At 37.9% G+C, this 23,488-nt stretch overlaps 1 protein-coding gene across 1 annotated transcript in view; it reads right to left on the reverse strand.

The window, feature by feature from the left end:
• The window catches only part of PLXNA4 (plexin A4), a 2,762,645-nt gene that overhangs the window by 58,688 nt on the left and 2,680,469 nt on the right, over nt 1-23,488 (reverse strand). Inside the window, exon 30 of the mRNA XM_044064236.1 lies at nt 9,093-9,305. Within this exon, the coding sequence (XP_043920171.1) occupies nt 9,093-9,305 (213 nt within the window). The remainder of the gene's footprint in view (nt 1-9,092; nt 9,306-23,488) is intronic.

Consider the following 23,488-nt stretch of genomic DNA (forward strand, 5'->3'; position numbering starts at 1 on the left):
AGGGCTCAGTCTTGGGACCCCTCCTATTTGGTATCTACTTCTCTGAGGTACAAGCAAACAAGGAGGGACTAGGCTAACAAAGTTCACAGACGACTGCAAACTGGGTGCCATAACTGAGACTCCTACTGATGTAGACACCCTCCAAAAGGGTCTCACTGATAAAGATACATGCCAAAACCATGACCTCAAGCTAAATGCCAAAAAGTGCATTGTCATCCCTTTTGGGAAAAAACAAGTACCCATGAATTACAACATAGGTGGCAGCCCACTTAACACAGAGAGTGTGATGAGACCTAGGGACTCAGGTGGATAGCAACCTCTCCTTCATCAACCATATTGCTAAAGTGATTAGAAAATCCTTCTACATGGCCCACTTTATCACAAAGGGGTTTGCATCTAGGAAAAAGGAAGTTATTATCCCCCTCTACTCATCACTCATTAGACCCGTTATTGAATATAATGCCCCATTCGGGATGTACCTTACAAGACACCTGCAACAACTGGAGAGGCCTCAAAAATACCTCACATAGAGGATAACGGGTTTTATACAGATGCCCTATACCATGAGGCTAAAAAAACTCAAACTGTACTCGGTTGCATACCAGCTACTCAGAGGTGATCTCTGCCTGAAATACAAGGCTATGTCACCCAGAATTGCTGGAAATACTCCACCTAAGGAAAACCTAATCCACCGGAGCTACACGCTCAGGGACCTAAACTTGACCTCAACAATAAACAGGACTTGTTGGAGGGACAAATTTGTGTCCCAGAGACTCCCCTTGCTCTAGAATAAGGTCCCTATACAGGTGAGGCAGAGCTCTTCATTAGCGCTCTTCAAGAAGAATCTTGATGAGTGGATGGGAAACAGGAAATTCACACCAGGAATCACTTCTGTGGCCCTGCTCAACAGAGGCACAGGTAACTAAACCACGTGGGAGGCGAAAGTCGTAACATGGTGGCTAGGCTTAATCATGCCCTAGGGCCAATAGCCTAGTACCAACCTATGAACCTATAAAACTGCAACACATACAGAAAGTGCCATATAGCTGTATGCCTCACAGTTCAGATATATATGATGTAAGCTTTCTATGTAGAGCAGAGAGTCATTTATTAAAACTAATTGGGACCTAAGGTAGTTTGGATACTCAAATTGTTCAGATAAGCAAACATATAATTGAATCACATAAAAACTTCTAAAATCATTTTTTTCTGCATGCAGGAATACACTTTTCAACCATTTGGAGATTCCAATGGGCAATAATGAATATTTTTCACGCACGAGCTGGCTACAAGCTCAAAAAACTTGTTCAAGCAAACACGTATAATGTTTATATATTCAGACATCATAAATTTTCCTACCCAAAAACTTTGGAAGGCTGGTTTTGATAACTAACATTTCTGATGAATGATGTTCAGATAATCGACTCTCTACTGTATAGACTGGGCAAATGGTGAAATGGTGTAGAACTTCTGCATTTATTAGCAGAGTAGAAGGATGCAGAAGGAAGAAATCCTTACCATACAGACCTAGCCTTTACTGCTTGACGATATTCAGATAAATCAAAACATGGCTACATTCCTCTACCAATAATAATATATTGTCTTGAAAGTGCTGCAGCCTTTGTTTACATAAATCACAAGGTGAATAGTAATTTTCTGTAAAGAAGCAACAAAATAACTTTGTAAGAAGGAAATTATGGTTGAGTATGATCTTCTACAGGTTTTGAAATGTTGTTAATGGCGGTAACCAAATAGTTGGAAAGTATGCGATTACGAAATATACACTGTAAACCCTAGTTCTTCTCATGAGTTTATTTTCCACAATGAAAATGTGCTCATACAGATGCAGTCATGTATCTTGCAATTAAAGACAATTTAGAGAAAAACATAGAAGATAAGATAAGTGAGAAATATACTATTTCAACAGATATTTTTATGTAGTTATGGAACCTAACCTCTATGTAAAATGTAAGTCGGCACAGCCCTTCTTAAATCCAGTAACTAATTTTTATGGTAAGGTTAAAAAACAGGGATAATGTTTTCCAGAGATGAGTTTTTACTGCCTATGATTATCACACAGGTAAACTACTGGAACATTCAAGAAATGCATGAAAGATGAATACATTTGTTATCATCATATGAAAAGATGGAACAAAAAATATCCTGATAAAATGAGCACCCATAAGGGGATTTGACTGGCTATATGCTATATTAAGAGAACTGCTTTACACAAATAACTTCTAAATGCAATTTAGAAGGGTCTGGTTAAAGCAGTCTCCACTTTTGTTTCTCAAAGTCAGTGGCATAATAATTAAATAAATAAATAAATAAAATACATAACAATTCAGGCACTTATAATAAACAACTGCACTAAAAGTAAAGCCCCCTACCATCACACCCATCCTCCTAATCTACATTAACTTCAGTGTCACCTAGATGTTGCTGACCAAAACTAATTTGCAATATTCAGGAATCTTTCTTTCAGTAGAGAATTAAGTAGCTGATTATAGCAATGCCTGAACTTTATTAGCATTCTCACTGTTGGTGGGAACATTATAGGCATTCTGCCAGTAAAGCACCACTGTAATGAACTGATAAACATACAGTCCTGGGGATGTCTTACAGCCGGAACTTTCAGTTACTACAAGGATGTGCTTTGATTTCAGAGTTTTAAATCCTTTTACATTCAAACCAGTCCTTCATTCTGAGCAATGTAATTAAGCAATGGTGATAAACTTCAAAAAAAGTGTCTCACAATTTAATAAATTTTTTTTAGAAACTACAGGTCAACAAAGAAGTGAGATCTTGTTTTCAATTTACTTCCTATAGAGAGACTAATTTATAAGCTGAATACATGCGTGTCCATGACGAAATACAAGGGCAGTACAGTGACAAAAGTGCTTACTGCATTGTATTTATATTGTTTACATAAATGAATGTATTGTTTTGCAATACCTCTGCTGTGACAAAGGCGTCTAAATTTCAAAATAGTTCAGTGCACTGCAAGAGGATGTGAAGGAAAGATAAAATGATAAACACAGAATGTTTGAATGTCTCCCCTTGTTCATTGGCTCATACAAATGACTATGCTCTCTCATTACAAGCCATAGTCTATATTTACCAAAGATCATATTATCCTACAGAATGAGTACACTATCATAACATGTAAAATGTCTGCTTACATGTATAAAGTTAAGTCATTCAGCTGCCAAGTGGATATAAAGCTCATGCATTTATCATTCTTCGTGGTGATGGTGGTGCAGCGGTTAGCATTGTCGCCTCACAGCAAGAGGTTCTCTGGTTCGTTTCTCAGCTGGGGTGCCTTCTGTTTGCATGAGTTTGCATGTCCTCCCTGTGGTCGCATGGGTTTCCTTCGGGTGGCTCCAGTTTCATCCCAAAGACATGCAGTAGGTGGATTGGACACTCTAAATTGGCCCTAGGTGTGAGTGTGTGTGCCTTCTGTGGAAGGTTGGGTGCCAGGCTGGCAACTCGACACCGTAAAACTCCACTGCCGATCATGAGTGGACAGATGATCCACTGTGGTGACCCCTGACTGGGAAAAAGCCAAAAGAAGAAGTGGTGAACTACTGTAACTGTCTTTCAGTGTACAATATATATTTGATGAAATCTCACTGTTCATGACAGCTGCACGGTAATATTGAAACTTATCACATGTATTTGTTATTACACAAGCATAAATACCTGAGCACTTCAAATCCCTGTGGAAACATATTTTTTGTAATGCTGCCTCATAACATGAACTGCATTCATTATGAGAGAACTCAGTGGGTGTACAGGTCATGTGACTATCTTAAGACATGCTCAAAACTATAGACATGGCATATAAATCAGGAACCTAAAGTTGTGCTTAACATACTAATCATTATTTCATTTCACCAGGATATGCTTTTGTTTTGAATAATGCCACTTTTTTGAAAGAAAATAAATCAACAGACCAAGAGGACAGACTACATCTTATTAAAGAAGGAATTCCAGTTAGTGAGACTACTAGATAGATATACAGATTCAAGAGGGGGGATCTCAGACCATGTAATTATTACTGCAACACTTTTAAATACAGCAGACAAATACAAGGTGAAACAATGGATAGAAACCCTGTAGGTGGGAGAGTAGTGAGGCAAAAAACAGATTGAAACAAGTTGCAATGGAAGTAGCCCCAGTTCCCCGACACAGAGGGGTAAAGCCATAACTGCAACCCTGATGACCAGAATTCATTTCACAACTCAGGTGTTAGAGAAGCTAGATGAGAGAGGTGGATCTGAAAGGCTTATATCAACTTTCCCATACCAGAGGGGGAGGGAATATGAGAGTGGCGTATTGTAAGGCACATCTCCCATGTTTGACCCCTGGAAGAGAGTGAGATGCATAGGGGTACTTTTACAAGGGAGTCGTTGGTTGATGGTAGAGTCACACATGGAAGCAGGGGCAATATGCCACAGCACATTTCCTTGTTTTCCCCCTGGGACATTATGTGCACGTTCAGGGGGAGTGGTTATGATGTAAAGAAAAAACACTCGGTGACACCGACACAAGATGCCTCCATTGCCTCATCAGGCCCAAACATAATTAGAGATAGTCCATGGGAGGAAACTGGCTTAGATAGACCAAGTAAATGAGGAGAGACACTGAGCATAGCTGGTGGTCAGCTGAGGGCGAACTACAAATATATACAGGAAACAACAAAGGAATAATCAAGTGGAAGATGAAAAGATTTTGTTGTGGTGAGAGAGTAGAAATGCATACAGAGCTAATGGCACAGGAGGGGATGGAAGGAGAATAAGTGAAAGAATGCTTAGTTAAAAAGAAGTGGAGCTACGGGGAGTTACAATACAGTAGAAATTAAAACCTAAAAAATGAAAGAACTAGAGAAAGGAGTTAGCATGCATTAAAACTAGATATACAGTTAACAATAATAACTCAAGCAGAGGTAGTCTTAATAAAGATAGCAGATACTTTCTAGTTCAGTGTACAAGAGACCATATGCATTGTTTGGAAGTTAAAGGAAAGAATGCTATAAAAGAAAATAGATGTAAACAAGGAACAATAACATTTAAGATACAGGAATCAGAGAAGCATTAACAAAGTTTTACAAAGTATTACATTCTAAAATCCCCCAAACATATAAAGGGTATAGATAAATAGGCAAAACATTCAGACAAAGCACTGCAAGCAGATGTTAGGGCCCTTAATATACCAGAGACAGTCAAAACTGCAGCCAGTAAATCTTGCCCTAGCTTACATATACCCATAGAAATAACTTCTAAGGCACATAAACTTGCAGGATACAATTAGGATGCTTGGCTAGGCTAATAAAGGCCCCAGTGATTATTAGCCTAGTATCAGCTCTAGATGAATATCACTGGTGAAGTGACACCCTGACCCCTTGTGCAAAAAATGGGGAAAAAGGGTTGTGGATGGATGGATTCAGCTATGAACCTATAACACTGGCTTATAAAGTGGGGAAGCTACTAACAAAAACAAAAAAAGGAAAATGAAAGGTAAGGAGGAGGGGAAACATTTTGTTGTATTTACAGATGATTGTACAGTGATAGGGGAAAGCATTTACCAAATCTGGGGATTAGTTTTAGATATATTTAGGGGATTTAGATCTGTATCTGTACTGCTTGCAATGAGTCAAAAATAGTACTGGCATGTTTACAAGGCAATAAAGGGAAATGTGGATGTGGGTCAGGTTAGGAAAAGATCTTTCTATAATACCCGGGCTCAGAACTAGGAGATAATTTATGTGAAACAATAGATAGGAACTTCACATCGTAAACAAAAAGAACCCAAAGAATGCTAACAATAGCCTTATCCAAATTTAACACCTTAACAGGAAAACTAGCAGCTGTAAAAACAATAGCATTACCACGTATGTAATATGTGTTCAGTAACCTTCCCATTCCAGAGGAACACCCCTTAATGCAGGAGACACAGGACACTACTGATGAGTTAGTTCTAAATAATAACGGGAGATTTATTCCCAATTCCATATCGTATGGTAATCCTGTACTGGAGCAGGACATCGCCTCATTTCTACTTAGATTACCTACTGCTAAATGCAATTCAACTAATAAGGACAGCGAACAAAAAAGAAGACGTGTAGGAGAGCATTTTTAGTGGAAATGCTAACATAACGGTAATGTCAGGATCTTGGTATCAAAAATTAAATATGGGTCTATTCAAAAAGAGTAGCATCATACTGGAAGACTATAACCAGGATTAGTACAACATAAAAGATACTAAGCATCAGAAAGATAGAAAGATTAGGAAAGGGGGTGGCACTAGAACACTGGACCATAGAACAGCTGAGGATAAATATAAACTCTCTATTGTAATTCTGAGAGTTGTAAGCGCAAGCCCCAGAATTACAACAAAAAAGAGTAAAAAAATAGAGAACTGAGAATATCAAGTATCAGTATATCCCTTTAAAATTATTTTTTGAAGTATAGCAATCCCTCCTGCACCCCCTGACATAGAATGAAATTATCCCCTCCTCCCAAATTTATAGAAAACACTTCTGAGCTTACCATATGTTGGAGAAAAAGGAATATTCCAAAGAATCAGAATTCCAGATGTACTATATCTAAGTACACATTTTTGGCCATTCAGTTTCACAGTCCCAGTTCTAGCACTAGTGAGTCTTGGAATATTAAATAGCTACTTATAAAATACTAAACCAACCAAGAAAAATAAAAATAAACTTTGAGTGCATACAGGCTAGCTTAGGTCTACCACACAATCAGTGATACACCTGCCCAACAATAAAGAGCACAGTTTCTCATACAGTCAGGAACCATTTAAATCAGGCTACTCAGTCTCCACCATGGAAAAAATTGGCCATGAACACAAGGAGAACTTGTAGAACAATGGGAAAATGATGAATAGCAAAAGAGAAGGAGTTTCAAAGAAGATGGAAAAGACAGGAAGGTATTACATTCTCATCATGGGATAGTAAGGGGCTCATTACTGGCCAATGTGGAATGAACTTACGTTAACCAGTAAGAAGCCAGTGGGTAGGGAAGAACAACCAATAAATAACAGACAAGTGGAAATAAGAGTGCCTCAGCTAGTAACTCAGAAGGTTGAAGAGGAATTCCGTCTCCCTGGGGCTAAGAGAAGCATACAGCCTCTCAAAGCTAGCTAGCTAATGTACAGTCAGAAAAAATGGGGTGCACAGTAAGCATAAAATAAGCTGCAGCACTCTAAAATGAACTACAGTGGAGAACCCCACATTAACAACTCACTAGTCAGGTGAAACTACCTCCCACTGACACAAGGAGTAGTAATGCTCTAACAACATCGCTAATAGAGGATCCAGTCTAAAATAATACAGATTAAAAAGGAGAAGACCGTGATCAGTGCACTGGATGGAAAGAACTGGCGACAAGAGAAGTCAGGTTACTACTCTTAGCTGGCTGCAATTTGAATGGCTTCCTCTCTTTTTATATTAGGATTCACAGATGGGTAAAAAGCTTAGAGATAAATATCCACTTAAAGCTTGCAAAATAAGATTTACAGAATGAAAGTTTTTTCTCATATAAGTTCATCTACATTCGAGGTCTTTTTAATGAACTGAGTAGAAAAGAAATTCAGAGGGTAGCACTGACATTTCTCAGCAAGAGATCCTTCAGTTCGTCTGCTGACCAGTTTGTTTTCTATGTGGAGTCTGCAAATTCTCCATTTGTTCATTTAAATTATCTGTGGAGGTCAGACAGGTGACTCAATTTTCCAGTGGGTTTTGTGTGTGTGTGTGTGTGTGTGTGTGTGTGTGTGTGTGTGTGTGTGTGTGTGTGTGTGTGTGTGTGTGTGTGTGTGTGTGTGTGTGTGTGTGTGTGTGTGTGCGCGCATGTGTGTGTGAATGTATATGCATGCACATGTGACGATTCACTATCAAACTATCATAAAACAATTGCATTCCTGGTCATAAACAAAAAAGGAACGCCCAAAATAAAGTCAACTCACAACATTGACTCAAATAAACAGCAACTACAGAGTTGTTGTTAATGTCAAACATAAAACACTACAGTGCAAACATTCAGTACATCTTCACAGGCGGTCAAGCCCCCCCTATGCCCCCCACACCCCCTGCTAACTATATATTCCAACTCCGAGATCGCACTACAGTGAGGAAAGGGATGAATGTCCCAGTCCACACTGTACCACGATCCCTAGCCCTTAGATCAACTTCATATCAGTGAATGCACAGTGGCATTCACTGATATGAACTACCAATGGTCGGCAACATGGCAATCAACCATCTGCCATCTGATATCTCGTTTGGAGAGCATCTGCATTTGGGATTTTGATACTCAACCACGTGTGCCACTATGTGTGTCTGTGTAATAAGGAAGAAAGGTCTGGCAATCTGTATACATTCTGTAATAAACTCTGTGGATGATGGCTGCTGGTCATGAGATCAGATGTGACCCAACAGCAACAAAGTATTTCTGAGTGGGACATTAAGTTTGCTCAGTTATCCTTTTCCTGAAGGATGCAACTTCAAAGGCTGTCTCTTATTAGACCATCAGAAGTTAATATTTACTGCCTAAGAATGCAAACTGAACTGCAGATGTGTTGGTTTTAAACATAAAACTAATTTTCAAAACCAGAAACATATCACTGATTTACAAGTCAAACATACCATATCCCAACATATTTTGTATGTTACCGAATGAAGAGTGAAACTATGAAGAGTGCTGGTTGCCTATATTTTTTTTTAATTTTTATGCAACAAATCTGAGCAGCTTAAGAGCACCCCTTAATTGGCACTGTTACATCACTCCTTTTCTTACCTGGAAGGCGTCACTGAATGTTCTAATTTAAATCAGCTTAACTCCTCCTGCTCCAAGTTATGCACAATTAGCGGCCTAATGGTAGCATTAGTATGCCACTCTATGCCACACTATGCCATGATATGCACCCACATTTTGTATGCAGTATTTCCTTTAAGTAGTTCCTGGTGGATGTGGATAGTGCGTAGTAAATAATACATAAACTGTAACGGTCACCTAATAGTCACCAGCTGTCCACTTCTTCTCTGTAAAATAAGATATGCATTTATTACTGACCTCTCCACCCAGTTTTTATAACTGGGAATGTCCTTGGCATACAGCAGCTTATTGGATGGTGAGTCTTTGCCGAGCCGATGCTCTGATGTTGAACAGGAATCCATGAATGTTTGGGCCACCACAGAAAGGCAGGCATCTGTGATGCTGTTCTTATGGATGTCAAAGACAAACTGAGGATTCTTGATTACATTCACCCAAAATCTTAATGGCAAACTATGTGAAAGATAAGAGAAATGAAATTAAAAAAATAAATAAAAATGGCATACATCCTGATCAAATAATATCTCAGTGTTTTACTCCTTTTTCACATTGTTAAGTAAATCAGTAAATCACAAAATATATAAATATGGAAAGTTTTTTTTTTAACAGTCTGTTATTCAGCTGAATTAAAATATAACAAGATGTGTTTGCTGTCCTAGATTTGTGAAATAATTAATAGCTGAATCATGTAGTGGATATTCCAGTCATCTCAAAATCATATTTATATACACAACTTCAGCACTTCTTTTTCACATCATAGGACTATGGCTCAAAATGTGAAGCAGGGTGAGGAAAAAGAGACAATATTTTGCAGCAGATGTTCATGTCTAGAAACAGGAATCTGCAATGTCAGCTATGAACAGAAATGAATGGAATCTACATGAATGAGGGAACTTTGTGTTAGATTAACAGTGGTTATACTAGTTGGTTCTGTGGGATTAGTGGTGGCAAAAGAGTGGGCGACTACAGCTACTAGCACAGGTTAGTGATATAAGCAGTAGTAACGTCTATTAAGTAATCAACACAGAGTGTAGCAGTGTGTGGCTGTAGTTGATTTAACATAGTGTGGTGATGGTATAAAATGGAAATGAGTCTTCCAATAGACAGTAGACATCACCACTTAGATGGACATAAAAGGCTGCTGCTAAGTGATCACAACCAACAGCACTAAGCTGGCTATTTATAGATGATCACAGATGATGTCACTAGTGGTGTAATGGATAAGGCATTAGCCTCCTAAGCCAGGGATTGTGGGTTTGATTCCCATCTGGAGTGATATAATCTTGATACAAATGTAGTAGCAGCTATAGTCGTGCCAGTTTATGTTGAGGAATGGTACTAGCTACAGAGAGATGAAGACAATAATTATCTTTTATAAAGCTTGGTAACAGCCTCTGTTGTCAGTTACCGCAAAGTAAATATAGACATCTGCAAATCACAACTGATTACCTTTATTACTGATTAGTTAATGGAATATGGAAGTAGTGCATAATTATTAACCAAAAAATTAGCCACAAGTAAGAGAATTGCCTGCAAGAGGAAACACTAGTAATAGCATGGATGTACCTTGGTAGGCACAAACTATTATGCTCTTAGATGTTGCACTAACATAAGGTGCTTCTAAAGTACAGGATATGTGCATTGAGTTACCTAAGTGGTTGGTAGTGCTTTGGGACGACCTTTCCTGACTTATCTGGAGATGTGGCTCCTAACAATGGACAACAGCTTAATAATTGCTGATCAAGTGCAAAGACTATGCTTATTGCCAGTATGGGATGCTACAAGGTCTGTTATTTCACTGCTCTGGAAGAATTATTTTGTTTTAACTAAATCTTTATAAACTATTTGCCAAAAAAAAAAAAGAATAACCAAAGGGGAAAATGGAAAAGAAAAGAAAAAAACATCACCCTAACAAAAATGATGGCACAAGCTAGGATACTAATAACTAAACATATAATCATGAAAATAGAATCATAGGTTTATAGGCTAGGCTAATGACCACAAAGGTTTTTTTTAAGTCTAGCCATGCATCCCAAATCTCTGACAAGTTGTGGTACCCTTGATAAGTGTAATCAGGGTCTTGGGAGATGAAACATTTATAAGCAGGGGCCTAGGAGATGAATCACTTAGAGTCCATTAGAGACACATGTGTCAAGCCAGGGATGAATTTATTTTTTCCCATCCAACTGTCCAGCTTACACTTGAATTGGTTTAGGGAGGAACTCTGCTTCACTTGGCTGGAGAGCCTGTTCCAGAGACGGGGTAGTCTCTGGGATAAATACCTCTCTGCCCAGCAGGCCCTATTTATATCCCAGGCAAGGTTTAAGTCATTAGAATGCAGAATTCTGGTGCTTCTTGTTTTGCTGATAAGCAGGAGGCCCACTAGAGTAGGGTCTGATAATGCCCTGTGTGCCAGGCATAGATCTCCCCTCAACAGCCTGTAGGAGGCAGAATACAGGGATAGGGCCTTGAGGCAGTCTGCATAAGACATTTTACTTACTCCCTGTATTCTTTTAGTGAAAAACCTCTGTGCACATTCCAATTGTTGGATATGTCTGGTTAGGTACATACCAAAGGGGGCATTGTAGTCAATGACGAGTCTGATGAATGACAAATACAGTGGAACAATGACTTCCTTGGACTTAGATGCCATACCTTTTATTTATAAGTTGCGCAATATAGAATGATTTCCTCACTACTGTAGACACATGATGGTCAAAGGCTAGATTACTGTGTCTGTGTGTGTCACCAAGTCCCTGACTACTGCGTCAACTCTAAGGGGTGTGTTGTAAATATGATAGTTACTGAGGGTGAATGACTTCCCAAAGGATACTATTACGTACTTCTTGGCATTTAGTTTTAGTCCATGGCTCTGACACTAGCTGTTTGTCAGTGTCAGCCCTTCCTGTAGAACATTTGTGTTGTTGTGGGATTCAATGACAGATCCTAATTTGAAATCATCTGCAAATATAGTCAGTCAGAGACCACTGACATTGGCCTTGGCTTCAGAGAAGCAAATGCCAAAAAGGAGTGGTCCAAGGACTGATCCCTGAGGTATTCCACTTGTGACTGGCCTCTTTGCAGAGGTGAACTGCAAAATTATAACTTCCTGGGTTCTGTCTATGAGCCAGTTGGCTATTCACTGGGTGACATAGGGGTTTGTACCTAATCTCTTGAGCTTGTCAACAATGCCTGGTGCAGTATTGTGTCAAATGCCTTGGCTAGGTCAAGATAGGCAATGTGAACCATTTTGCCATCATCCATTACTTTGGTGACCTTTTCAAAGAACTCCACCAGGTTGAGTGGGTATGACCTGTCCTTGATGAAACCAAACTGGGTTGGGCCCAGTGTCTAGTGGTTTACTATATAATTATTGATCATATTCCATGATAATTCTTTCCATGGCTTTGCATATAGGTCTAGTGAGACTCATGGGTCTGTAGTTTCCATGGTCTGGGTTTATAGATGGCCCACCATTGTGCAGAGGGATGAATGTTGTTGTTTTCCATTCATATGGCATGAAGCCTGTTTGGAGGCTACAGTTAAACATCAATACCAGAGGGCCTGATAGGTCATGTTTCATTGTATTTAGAAAGTATCCTCCAATATTGTCTGGGCCCATTGATGCAGTGTTCTTGGCCTTAGAGACAGCATTAAGGATCTGTTCTTTAGTGTTAGCAGGGGGAATTATATTTGATGGTATTTCCTGAGGAAAGGTTGAGTGGAAAGAGGGGTAAAGTTGGAGTTGAATTTGTCAGCCAGTATGTTTTGTATATCTTCTGGCTCAGTATAGATGACTCCAATTACAATGAGTTCTTCACAATTGTCTTTGAGGTTGCAGATGTAGCTAATGAATGCCTTGTTGCTGCCCTTGGCCTGGGAGGCCAAATTTACCTCACGTTTGGCTTTGGTAGACTTTATTTGTCATCTGAGTTGTTTGTTTAGTCTGATGAGAATGCTTTTATCCTGCTGGGTGCTGCACTTCCTAATTTTTGCCATGATTTTCTTCCTTCTATTATACAGCCTGTTGATGTTGTGATTCTACCAGGGTGGCTTGTGTTTTGAGTTAGTTCTGTACTTCTTCCTGTTGGGTACAGCTGCCTCTATGCAGTTATTAACATGCTTTCACAGGGTTTCTGTGAACAGTTCTATACAGGCAGCAGTGCTCTCAGTATTTATAGGGGCTTCATATTTTGCCAGGTTGTCACTTAGTAGAAGGAAGTTAGCCTTAGAGTAGTTCCTGAATATTCCAGGGTTAGCTGAGGGTCCAGGTTTTATTTTTACTTCAAAGGAGCTCATTTTGTGGTCTGACCTTACCAGAGAAGATATTACACTAGAGGGTGTAGCACTCTCCTATATTAGTGAGGACTAGATCCAGAATGGTTGCACCCCTGGTTGGTGTACTGACAACCTGATCCAGGAAATTCTGTGCCTGTACATTTAGCGTTGTATAGGCAGGGCCGGTGTTAGCATTTTGGAGGCCCCCAGCAGATGTCAAGCTGGGGGCCCCCTAGGCACTTCCAGTCTACATATCACGCTATTGCTGATACCCCTCCTAAGCAACCTTTTAGTTCATACTGCAAACCTGTAGCTACAATGCTCTTAATTACAATAGGCCTGTGTACCACACTATGTTGGCCCATCTCACAAAGGGACATTTACAGATACTGGAATTTAGTTGCAACAATGATACATTGCAGGAACTCTATGTGCAGGTCTGGACTTGGGTGAATTGGCGTCCTAGGCCTACTGTTTCAGCCACCCAACACACACAAGCTAAACCCTCCACTCTTCCTCCGATCGTCCCTCCCTCCATCTTGGGCTTCCCGTGCTATGGACATTCATTTTTTCTTCCTTTTCTCAAATTGTGCTTTACTCTTCAGCTTTTTCAAGAAGCCATATCTTCCTATATGCTCTGAAGTGCATTTTATTTTTTTTTTCTTTTTACACAACCTTTTCATCCAATCATGGCTTGAACAGAAATTTTGATTAAGGAAATAAATTGCATTGCTGTTCATCTTTAATTTGCCTTGCATCCTTTCAACGCATCTTTCCACACCAAGTAAGTACAGTAATAACCATTTAGGAAATAACTCAGTTAAACCAGAGCCACCAGAAGCACTGGGTTACGCATGTTCTGAAATACATGCAGAGCATTTTCCCAACTTTTTAATCTAGGTTGTACCAAAGGCTTAATGTTCAAAGATGATAAAATAGTGACTCACAATAAACTAACAAGCCAATTGTTGTCTGGATATATAGGTCCAATCTTGGAACTGCCTTCCTCCCTAACCCCCCAAAAAGACTGCCTGTGAATCCTTCTGGCGTTAGACTGGAATGAAGGCAGAAATTCAAATTTCTACAGTCATGTATTTCAAGTGAATGCTGACATATATACATAGCATGCCTCCTCATTCCTCAACCTAAACTGTCAAAGGCAGCTACCTGCATACATGCCTGAAGTGTGATTGTGAGGAAAGTGAAAAAAATAACAACTTTGTTGCTCCTAGACAGTACACTGTCCCTGCACACATTTATAGCAACCTTCTTTGTACACCTCTGAGGTCTGTCAGAAAAGCAAAAGAAAAGAATGAACACACTGTCCTCAGCCCAAACACAAGGTATAACCTCATGTGCACACCTGTAAGGTTTGACTGTGATGGCAATTAACGAAGTAATAACCACACAATCCATCCCCCCACGCACACTACTAGTTTTGTACTTACTTCAACAAACAGAAATATACTGTGCAACACTAGTATTGTCACACCAGATCAGTGACTGCCATTTAGCAGTTGCTAAACAGCAGCAGGGGTAAGTTACTTTTATTTACCTTCCTTGATTTTTCTCATAGTTTTGCTCTGTCCTTTGTAAAAAGTTTGATTTGCTTGTAAATCATCCAGGATTATAGTCCATAAATACAGACATCAGAGTTTTATATTTATATGACCAAAAAATTAAAGTTGATGAAAAAGGTATTGCACTATTAACTTTTTAATTGAATTAGTGTAATATTTGGAACATGTTCATTATTTTGAGCCTTTATTCTGCTATTATAGGTATTGCAATAAATTATTCTGCAAAGAAGTTGAAAGTTGCAGTAGCTGATATTCTGACAGTGTTTATAAAACGCCCTGAAAAAAAGAAAGCCTTCCCTGAAGATCAGAAGCATCAGCTTTTCTTAAAATCCAAGGTTTGCACTGAGAACAGTCACTCTGGGCTGCTGATCTCTAGTGTTTACCTTGCCTATGTTCATTATCAGCTTTATCCTAACAGCATCATATCACAGACCTGTTCATGTTAAAGAGCATAATCAGGAAATGAATACATTTTTTCTCCTCATTTTTTCCCCCAACCAGCAGCAGCTTTTGTGGGGCCCCCACACACAGTCAAGGATGACTAAGGGGGGCCTGCTTGCAGCCAAGGGTATTACAAGTACCTAAGGTTGGCTATGTTAATTTTAGTGGGCTGAATGTTCACTAGCAGAGTTTAACTAAGCCAGGGGTACTATATCAGTGGTAAAATATTTAATGGAATTGTGAATCCTGTTGCTTGATAAAACACTGTTAGTATAACCAGAGATATCTTTGAATGTTAAAGGAGATATAGATTATGACTTATTACCCATCTGGTTTATTAAGTACACAAGACTGTTGTACTAGCTTTTGTTGGTTTGACAGACTTGTTGCAAAATATCAGGGTAAGGCAACTTGCTGTGGCTGTGGGCCCCCAGGAACAGGGGGTCCCCAGCAACCGCAGGGTTCGCTGGTGCCTAAAGCTGGCTATGTGTATAGGATTCCCAGTTAATAGTGGGGTAATTAAAGTCATCCATGAATATGGTACTGGGTTTGATGGTGAGTGTTTCCAATATGTTTAAATACATGGTATGGGTTTCCTGGGTCACAGTAGGGGGCTTATGGCTTGGAAGGAAGTGGTATTGGATTTTGCCTATGTTAATTTGAACACAGAGTAGCTGATGTGCATTGCCCTGTTTGACCAGCCTTGAGGTATATTTATTTTTGGTGTAAATCAAGATACCTCCACTTTTAGTCCCTGTCTGTATAGCAGCTGTGTAAATATATATACATATGTATACATACATACATACTACACATATGTATATACTTATATATGGTTCCCCTTCAGAAGGTCGAATGGCTGAAATCTCGAAATGCATATGGTCGAGATCATATGCTCGAAATTTCAGAAGCTCAATCTTCTGAATGGGGATCGGCATACAGTGCAAAATGGGAGATTTCCCTTTCTACACTGTAGTGGGATCTCGGAGTTAGAATAAATAAGTAATGGGGGGTGTGGGGGGTGCAGGGGGGCTTGCCCCCCTGCAGAAACACTGTTTTGCGCTTTCTTGCTTTTTTTTTCTTTCCCTTTCAGAAGGTCGAGCTTCTGAAATTAGAGCATATGACTTCGGCCATATGCATGTCGAGATTTCAGCCATTCGACCTTCTGAATGGGAACTATATATTTATATACGTGTGTGTATATATATATATATATATATATATATATATGCATATATATTGACACAGTTGTGCACATGCTCCAAGAATTAAATTGGACCTTGGAAAGTTAAAAAAAAAACATGTTTGCAGTGGGGCAACTCCATCTCCCATATTAATTTAAATATTTAGTAGTCATACCTAGATAAAAAAATAGTTACACTTTTATGTTTTCCACAACAGTTTTGCAAATATTACACTGGAACTTGAAGTGTGGTTACTACTGGTTGAAAATCAGAAACTGGTGCTGCTTAACTAAATAGTAAGAAGCTGCAATGCACACTCTTCTCTAGACAGTGATTTCACTAAACCTGGAAATCATTAATAGGATTGCCAGAAACTCCAAAATTAATATTTGCATCTGTCAGAAGTTCAGTTCTCAGGACATTCATCCATCCTACTAAAAATCTTCAGGTCCTAGACTGCCAGGTTTGAACTGAAGGCAAATCAAACAAGGATAAGTATTAAAGTGAATTGCACTTGCCTGAAACATATAATGCTGACTGCAAAATACTAAGCCCTCCTCTGCAAAAAAAGGGATCAGATAAGAATAAAATCACCAAAAACAAGACAGCAAGCCACACTAAAACAGCATTTTTAGAACAATGTTATAGTTACGTTCAAAAAGGCACTCCTCAACAGCCAACATCTCTCCCTCTGTTTCTCTCTCTCACTCTCACACACACACACACACACACACACACACTGATGCAAGAGTTTCAGGTATAGACTGACTACTTGGATTAAGTCACCCCTTATATATATCTACTGGACACAGAAAACAGATCTATTCTATAGAGTCTTTCCTTTAGGCTCAGAAATGAGCAGCCTTCTGACAAAGTAATTAATTTAGAAATTCACTTTCATTGTATTTTGTTATTTCTGTGATATGGCTGCCATATGATATTGCTGAATTCAGTTTTGGTCTAACCAAGGATGTATAAACTAGCTTTAAAATGTCCATATTCCTAAATTTCAAAAATCTCTTCACAAACATTTAGCCCTGTAGCACTCTTCAATATTACTACGCTGTATACATGTAAACTATTATCTATAAAGCTACTGAAATCCTTTACTGAAGATGCATATTCGGGTCTATTTCATGATGTTGAATGCCAACAATATCGAAGCTGATATTGTCGGCACCACAACATCGAAAGCGCAGAACATCGTGCAGGTAAACGGAAATCTCCGTAGGGGGAGATTTCCGTTTACCTCAACGTAGTGATGTCTCGGAGTTGGAATATTTAAGTAGGGGGGTGTGGGGGGTGCAGGGGTGCTTGCCCTCCCTGCCTACGCTAGTTAGTTTTTATTTTTGTTTGCTTTTTGTTTTTTTAACCATTATTCAATGTTTTACTACATCGATCACTAGAGGTCGACCTTTAGTGATTTGATGTAGTAAGATTTCGATAACGTGATATAGACGCATGTGCCACGACCTCATTTTATATATATATATATATATATATATATATATATATATATATATATATACTCATAATCCAGTCCGTATTCTCGAAAGTTCATATGCTTTATTTTGTTGATGTTTATAACTACATAATTTAGCTTGCATATTTAAATCATAAAGTCTGGTTTACAGTTGTTTACATAATGTATACTTTCTTTTCTTAATATCTGACAGGCAAAGACTGAAGATATGAGAGTCAATAAGAGATCTCTGTTGAACATCCTGTCCATAGTCCAAAGTTTTACCAGAGCAGGAGATTTAAAAGAATCATTCCTGTTAATTAACCACTTTGTAATTCATGAAATAAGTTAGGGAAACAAACACAGACATTTTAATTCTTTCAATAAAATACCATGATATATGCTGATAAATGCAGGGGACATATCCATATATTATAATATTGCTACAGGATTGCATGTCTGCATTGAACACTCGTTTGTAAATTTATACTGATGGAGGCTGTGCATACCTAAAGTACAGAATAATTGCATATCTGCATTGAACACTCGTTTGTAAATTTATATTGATGGAGGCTGCGCATACCTAAAGTACAGAATAATTTCTTATGCTGTTGTCTATTTTAATTGTTCCCCACTTGGTAGCTGGTAAATTTATGTCACTAGCCACTATATATTTCTGTCTTTCACTGGAAAGTGTATATAATTATAAGAGTGATTTGTGAAGTCCCTGTACAAGGTGTGGTTTATTTATTTATTTTTATTTGTTGATGGGGGAGTCCATTTGGACACAAGAGCCCCTTTTCAGTGGAGATTTTACAATGCCAAAATAGGTAAGAAGGTAAGATAGAAACTATACATAAGGTATTAAGGCTTCTTATACTAATTATACTCTATACAGATATAGTAATAACAATGCAGTAGAATACATGTCACAATACAGAGTACTGAGTTATTTACAAAGGTGGACTACTGCAAAGCAAAAACTGGTATAAGGGATTAATATCACTCGGTATTATGTCATTATATCACAGTAAAACATCAAGGAGCCTTCTGTCATGTTATCATCACCCCTTTTCCAATTTTTAAATCACAGTATTCCAATGGTACTGCAGCCTATTAAATGCCATATTATTAGTACATCTATCTAAAGGGTGAAGCTCATGGGCTCCTCAAAAACTAGTGATTTTTCTTTCAAAGTCATCAGTAGCTCAAGGAAGGGGCAACTTTCCTGGCCTTTCCATAACACCTTTCTTGCATGGTGTTCATGGTACTAGGTTATGCCAGGTATATGGCATCTCTGTGAACTGCTGGCATTGAATGTGCAAAAACAGCATATCTATGAATCGGTCTGTGTGCAGCTGTCGTATTCCACATGAAAGGATGGCAATGTGTGGCTGTGCAGAATTAGCGGCATATTTAGAATGATAGAAGATGAAAGGTACTACAGGATAACAAGCTTCGCATATGAGAAGCTGTAGAAGTGGTTTGAGCAAACGGCATACATCTTCCAACATTTAAGGAGGTGAGAAAAGATGTCCAGAAAGCAAGTATGTAATTCAGTGTTAGAAGAAGTACAAATGGGGTACTGCAGAAAATGAACATGTCATTTAACATTATGAGAAATTTGTCTGGGGACTTTTTTCAACAGGTTGGGAATATGCAACCACAGACAATGATAGGGAACAAAGGGTTATATAAATACAAGTAACAGTGTACACTACAAGGGGTACTTGTACAAACTATGCCATAAAATCATTGTGACTTACTTCCATTAGCAATGCCTCTTGGAACGCATGACAACACTAAGCCACCAGGGACATTATTAATAAACACATGACAAAGACACTGCACTGCAAATATGGCAACAGCGTATTCTGATCGCATAGTGTTGGCTATATTATCTCATGAAATATGTTCATAAATCCCACACAATGTCCATAAATACAGAACAGACAAAAGTGACCCCAAATTATTTTTATACCTTTGGCCAGTATTTGTGTTGCGGCTAAGGGAATTCGTTTGCAATATTTCAGCCAAGACAGAATAGAATTTTAGAAAACAGGAAAAAAAATCCACACGTGAGTCACTTTAGTCAATTACATTTTTTTAATATAGTTAAGTATGTGTGCTGAGTTGTATCTCTGACTGAGGAAATTCTCTCTGTTGCTCTGCAGACCTGACACAACTGTGTTGCATGACTGATCAAGCAGCATGAAAAAAGTGTTACTTCTGCAGTAAACATCACTCAGCGCTCTTATAAACATATCATGTTCCAGCAGGATCAGTCAGTTATTTACTATAATAACTGACAGTTTATTACAGCGAACAGGAACTCAAACTGTTCTTAGCAGCAAGCTGCCTTCCCTAAGCTGATCTGCAACTGTAAATAAAACATTTGCACTGCCCTGAAATAAAGCTCACAGAAACAGATTAGGTAACAGCTTGCTTATGCTTTAAGCTAAAATCACCGGACTAAAGATGAGCAGCTATAGTTTTGCGAAATCCTGACAAGGAACATTATAGAAGCTTTTCTCTTGAGATGTACAGGTCATCGAGAAGCTGTAGGAGTGTTTGCATTAGTTCATTATTCTAAACAAGGAATAATGTGCTAATACTTACACAGTTCTCCAATTTTCTGAGAAGCTATGACCTACAGGAATAAAGCTATTTAACATTCAGACTTATAAATCTTTGATCTGTGCAAGTAACTACATGTTTTTTATGGATTTTTACATTTTATATAATTATATACACTTTCCAGTGAAAGACAGAAATATATAGTGGCTAGTGACATAAATTTATTAATTTATTAAATGTTCTGCACTGATGTCTTTCATGACTTTAAATGGTGCGAATGTTTCTACCAGTACAAACCATTGGCCTGTTAAGGCTTTGAATTTAATGGTGGTAGTACACCTCTGCTGGATAATTACCAGTTTTCGTTTACGAAGCTTCGGTCACACTGATGTTGTTCCTTATTACATCCATGTTCAATGTGAAGAAAGAACATTTTCAACATTCATGATATAAAACTTACAAGTTGTAATTCTTGTTCAATAATGTATCTATTAGATATATCTGGTGTGCTATTACCTTACAACACATTTCTCCAGTTCATTTCTTTGCTGGGATACATTCTGTGCAGTCTGTCAGAGTTCCTTGTGTCTGCACTGGTGTTTGAAAAGTACTCGGGTTTCTTTTTACATTCCAAAGATATGGTGTACCTGATCTTGTAAATATTATTGCATTTATCAGCATCTCCTGAAAGGGACATCCACCTTTTTCTGGGCTGGTTTCTTTGACCCGCACTGAGGGCAGAATCTAGCTCCCTCTTGCCTTTGAGTTGAGATGGATAATGTGAGTTAGTAGTGAATTAGCTCATCTATTTATATTTCTACTTTTTTTCTTTTTTTCATACATGAATAAAATGCCTTGTTTATTCATCAGTTATAACACAGTTCAACTTTATCACATCTATACTGTATTTGTAGGTCTTAAAAAAATGTAGTTATAATCAGACACATTTATTAAAGGCAGGTGTTTTGAAGTAACATTTTTTTAGCCTACCCAGTTTCTATGTATGCTATAGGATGCCTAACATTGTCCTTGTCAGTTCTTTCCAATGTTACATACTTTAGTTATTAACTTATGTAAGCCCCCATATGTTTTTGCCTTTCTTTTTTACTTTCTCTTATAATTAATGATCCTGCCTTAACACTAATATTTACTGTTATCCAAACCTTTTTTTTTGCCATCTTAAATTGCATACAAACATCAACCACCAACCGATCAGTCTGTCCAGCTCCAATTAAAGTGATCTCAGATACTGGATGCCATAGACAGACAGTGATTAGTGCTTCTAGTACAAAGCTATATCTTCTAGGATTCACTCATGACATCTAGATATTATCCAGGGTTTTGCATTTTCTCTCTGTGTCTTCATAAACATTCTCCTGGTTCTTTGGTTTTTGTCCCTATTACAAAGTCATGCTGTTTCACAGGCTAGAAAAAATCTGTCCTTCATTCTTGCATTTCTTTCTGACCTTGCAAGCTGGGTCATGGCTTGAAAAACTTTGCAAGGGTCAGTTTATTTTCCTCATTAAATAATTAGATAGATAGACAGACAGATAGATAGATAGAGAGAGAGAGAGAGAGAGAGAGAGAGAGAGAGTTACATAAGTCTACAAGTTCTGAAATCACTAATTCCAGGACACTAAGACTCCATGTGTATGTGTCTTGACTTTGTGTTTGTTCAGACAGACATACAGTTAATATATCATAGACTTGAAAACTACAAAAGTTCACGATTCCAGAAAACCAAAATTGAAGAAATACCACTGGAATAGCCAAAGACAAAGGTAGACCAAAAATTAGTGTAAAGTTGCATTTATTACTCGCTTTCATCAGAGACTTCTTCAGAAAAAACAGATACATTAACTCACTAACAATAAAGGTTTAAATATTCAGAATGAACCAATAAAAAATGCACTTCAATTATGATATCATTAAAATCAATTAACAAGGTAAAAATGCAGAAAAAATGACCAATATCACAAAATTATTTTTTAACATATACCCTACGGTGTTTTAAAAAACATTTAATATTCACAGCCTCATTTAATCCAGGTTCTTGATCAGAATTTAATGTTATTTGCCACAAAGCTTTTCTTTGTTCTAATAGAGTTTTAAAATCACTACCCCTCACATCCAGTTCCTTTTGTTCCAATACTGAAAACAGAAATTTGTTGTACTGAGAGCATCTAAGTGTATGCTTATAAAAAGCATTTTTAACATCTTTCTTTTTTAAAATCACCACCCCTCACATCCAGTTCCTTTTGTTCCAATACTGAAAACAGAAATTTGTTGCACTGAGGGCATCTAAGTGTATGCTTATAAAAAGCATTTTTAACATCTTTCTTTTTTATATCGTAATAATGCTCCCTAATTCTAGTATGCAATGTACGAGTGGTCAACCCAATGTAAAATGCACCACAGTTGGAACACACCCCAATGTAAATAAACCATTTACTTTTACAACTGAAATGACCAGGGACTTTGATAGTATAAGGCAAGCGTGCTAAACTTATGTATGGTCCTTCCAAAATATACCTACAGGTATTACAGCAACCATATTTAAACATACCCAGGGCTCTATTACAGTTAGTAAACCTGTTACCAGTTGTTACGCCATTTTTCCCAAATAAAAAGGTCTAATTCCAATTACCTTAAAAAGGTCTTGATTTCCTTCCAAAAATTTTCAATTTTCCTTAATAATGTTTGAGCACTGAATCAACTTTCATGTCCAAATTGCAGTATGTATGTCCTTTATTGGTTTCATTACTATTATTATTAACAAATGGAACAACACAAATAGGGGGATAATGGGTCATCTTTTTGCTAATAAACTCAGCTGTGTTTCTTAACTGAACCTCTTGATAGCCCCTTTCAAGAAATAAATGAATAATAAATTCTACTTCATCCAAAAAATGTAAATTTTCACTAGTCATACAGCTTGCTCTTGTGAACTGGCCCTTTGGAATATTTTTCTTCATAAAAGAAGGATGTAAACTTTGGTATTGTAAGTAACTATTTTGTAAATGTGTCCTTACGATGTATTCGACTGACAAACCTATTCAAGCACAAATCCCATTCTAAATTAACATCTAAAAAATTGACTTTCAACCTCACATA

Source organism: Protopterus annectens, chromosome 2.part2, assembly GCF_019279795.1.
Source record: "Protopterus annectens isolate FY-2018-M chromosome 2.part2, PAN1.0, whole genome shotgun sequence".
Lineage (NCBI taxonomy): Eukaryota > Metazoa > Chordata > Ceratodontiformes > Protopteridae > Protopterus > Protopterus annectens.